This window comes from Antrostomus carolinensis, unplaced genomic scaffold (assembly GCF_000700745.2).
Source record: "Antrostomus carolinensis isolate BGI_N321 unplaced genomic scaffold, ASM70074v2 scaffold32850, whole genome shotgun sequence".
Lineage (NCBI taxonomy): Eukaryota > Metazoa > Chordata > Aves > Caprimulgiformes > Caprimulgidae > Antrostomus > Antrostomus carolinensis.
This window is the reverse complement of record NW_010291122.1, coordinates 13234-16560: the sequence shown is the minus strand read 5'-3', so window position 1 is coordinate 16560 and position 3327 is coordinate 13234. Positions and strand designations below refer to the sequence as shown.

Here is a 3327-nt window from a genome sequence, read left to right as displayed (position 1 = left end):
CCTGCTGCCAGTATTGTGAATGACTTCTGTGCTGATTCCATTGTGAATCTTGTTCTGCTCTGTTTCTACTGCTCACTGTTGCCTTACCTTCTATGGTGCTCTCAGAATTAGCTTTGGACTGTTTTGTGGATGTGGAATTTCCTGGTACTTTTCTTCACTGAATGTTGATCATGGGGTTTGTAATGTGAGAAAACTTTTTCTGTAGTTGGCAGGATGAATTGCTGCAGTGTAGAGATGAATGCCATCTGGAAACTGGGAGAAGTGTACGGCAGTCCTGTGCTGTTCTGTGAGCTGGAGGTAAGGTGTTCATTTGGTGTCTGAAGGGATTTGTCAATTCCACTGTTCTCTGACCCTCAGGAACATCATTACATTAGCAATAAATATATACATACATATGCTACTGTCTTGCATAAGTGTCAGAGACCAGACTCTTTCTACAAGAACAGTAGAGGTACAGGAGTCTGACTGTCCTTGAAATGAGTCTTCTGGATTACCTGTGCTACTTCAAAGCCTCAGGAAGCCAAGTCTAAATTAACAAAGACTTCTCCGATACGCAGAGCTTTGGTACACTTGTTCCTTGAGATGTTTTCTTTTCCTGGGAGCCCCTCAGCTGTTATTTGCGTGTGACTCTGTTGCCCATGGAATGCTTCCTGTTAGCCAGGCTTTGTTGCTTTGAAGACTGTTTTGCCATCTGATATGTTACTCTTTCCATTTACCTGCTTGGTCTGAAAAGCTGGAGGGAGAGTGTGGCATTCAGCAGTAGCACACTTCACTTTTTTTGTGTACTCATCATTCCACCCTCAGAGAGTACTTCCCTACCAGCAGGTGATATCTGTGCCTTTGGCAACCCCTTCAGGGTTTTCAGTGGACAATGCTGTACCTTCCCTAACATTAGGGGAGTAAATGGGCCTCTTTTGAATTTTCTGTAGCTAGCTGCTGTGAACTATACTTAATGCCTGCTCCAGTTCTTTCTTTTATCACTGCTTAGTACTGCTTTTCTTCTCTTCTATTGATTAAACAATTTCTCCATTTTGTTTCCAGTTGGAAGGGATACGAGTTGCCACTGCTCAGCGACTTCTCCGGATGTTACAGATCTGTGCTGGTCACGTACCAGGAGTTTCTGCCTTGTCCTTTGGCTCACTGATGAGGAACTCTGCAGATGACTAGCTTCTCATTGTGAGAGTTCAGCCACATTCATCAGTTTTTTCACTTCAGGCATTCAAGCTGCTGCAGTTGGAATTACATTGGGAAGCTTTTTTGCCCAACTTGTCATGACCACTCATCCAGAGCTGTTCCTAGTTGCTAATATCTCAAGAAAAGCTTGTTTCATGTTCAGTGGATAACATATAGGTGCTGGGGGTAAGGCAGTTTGAATTGTGGATTCCTGTCCCTTATTACATCTCAATCCCATTTCATGATCAAGTTTGAGTTTCACCCACTTTCCCAGTGACCAGGAGCTACATATATGACTAAGAGAATATCAGAAGAACAGGCCACTATCCCAACTGCTGCATGTTGCAGTTGAGTATCTTAGTTTTAGTGTTCCCGAAGTACTAGAGAAGAGACAGCAGGCTCCTGCTTCCTTTCAGTTGAAATGAAGCACCTTGGACTAATGTGAAACCTCACTGCCAGGTTTTGTGTCCCCACCAAGAGAACAATGGGGAAGGAAGGCTGTCCTGCAGCTTCTCGGTAGACTGCAAATGGCAGCTGTGTGAACATCTGCCCAGTGAAGGGCTCAGTATTTCTATGCCTGATACCTAACTGAGGAGTAAGGGACTAAACAAGATAATCAAGCACTTTAGCTTTCTTTTAGATCTTTAAAGAAAAATACTTCATCTGTCAAGCCCAGGATAACCTGAGCAACCCAGCCTCCGGGGCTGACCAGAGGTGAAATACAGCAGATGGGACTACAGCAACCTAAAGAAAATGCACATCTCTGCAGGCTGGGTGCATGCTGTGTGTAATCCCTTAACTAACAGGTTCTTATCAAGTTCTTACTACAAATCAGTAGTGTGTTTTGGAGTTCTAAGTTAATAAAATGTATAATATTTAATAATTAGTTGTATGCTCTTTGTTTAGGTATGTGGTACGGGCACTAAAACCCACGAACACTTGCTCCAGTTTGCCCTGGCAGGGAGGCTGGTCCTTGCTGGCACTTTGTTAGTTGGTGGGACGCAGTCACGGTTTCAGCCACGTGGTGGTGGCAAAAGCTTTCTAAATGCAGTCCTTCCTGTATACTAAGTTGGGCCACCTTCCAGAATGCAGTGTTTCTTGAAAGGGTGAGATGTTTCTTACCTAGAATTGCATGCCAGCTAGAAATGAAGCCTAGAGAGAATGTGTTAAATTCCCCTCTGGCTTAAGTTATTTAATCCCTAATAGTCTGCTTTAATGTTTCTAGGTGCAGAGCTGTAGCTGCATGTGCTGTTTCACTTAGCTTATTTCTGACATCTGTCTGTGAGCAGGAAGAAGCAGAAAGCAGCACTGCAGGCTTAATCAGCTGTGAGTGTTGGCAGTCCTTGCAAAGACAGCTCAGCAAGGCACAAAGCCTGTATCCTTGCTCAGAGGACACACAAATCCTAGCTCCAGTTGTATTGTTGCTGTCAGGGGAGGGCTAGGTTGTTTGTCAGCTGGAACAAAAGGAGCTAAACCATTCAGCTGTGTTATGGTGCTCAAAAGGGCTGGACTCTGGCTAAAACCCAAAGGAGAAATACATGTGCAAACTCCCGTGGCCGTGTAAGAAGGATTGGAAGCTTAATGGGCATGCCCTACTTTCAGCTAGCTTTGTGATCCTGAAGGTACTAGCCAGGACTTTGCCACCAGAGAGGGGCAGTCATGCTGAGGAACAAGTTTCTCTGTTAGCCATGCTTTCGCAGCCTCATTCTCGCTTTGGGTCCCTCAAAATAAATGAGACCATGGTTTAGAATAGACTGGTTTCGATTTGCTCTTGATGTGCAGGTGCAGTCTGGGGGAGGGAAGAAAGGGCTGCGGCATGAAAGGAGCCAATCTTTCATGTCCTCTGCAACTGCTGTAAGGTAAGGAGACTCTGCTGTCTCCTAGGTTGCTCTCCAGTTGCCTCTAATAACTATTGGACTTGTCTAAAATCCCTTCAGCTTCAGGAGTAATTTTGCTGTGTTTTCTTAACCAGTGAAAAGGAAACTTTCTTTGGTTCACCCAGAATGCTTTGTAGCAAACCACATGTGCTGCTGTCCATTCCTGCACTTTCGAGCATAGGGTTTTTTCCACCGATACGTTTCAGATGTGATGTTTCTTTCCTTCTACTGCTTTCAAAGAAGAAAGATGCTGTTGGTACTTCCTACAGGTGGCCAA

At 44.5% G+C, this 3327-nt stretch overlaps 1 protein-coding gene across 1 annotated transcript in view; it reads left to right on the top strand.

Moving 5' to 3' along the window:
* The window catches only part of CENPM (centromere protein M), a gene marked incomplete at its 5' end in the record, with an annotated part of 3211 nt that extends 2044 nt beyond the window's left edge, over window positions 1-1167 (top strand). The window contains 2 exons of the mRNA XM_010175335.1: window positions 206-297; window positions 1042-1167. Of these exons, the coding sequence (XP_010173637.1) occupies window positions 206-297; window positions 1042-1167 (218 nt within the window). The remainder of the gene's footprint in view (window positions 1-205; window positions 298-1041) is intronic.
* Window positions 1168-3327: the final 2160 nt, after the last annotated feature.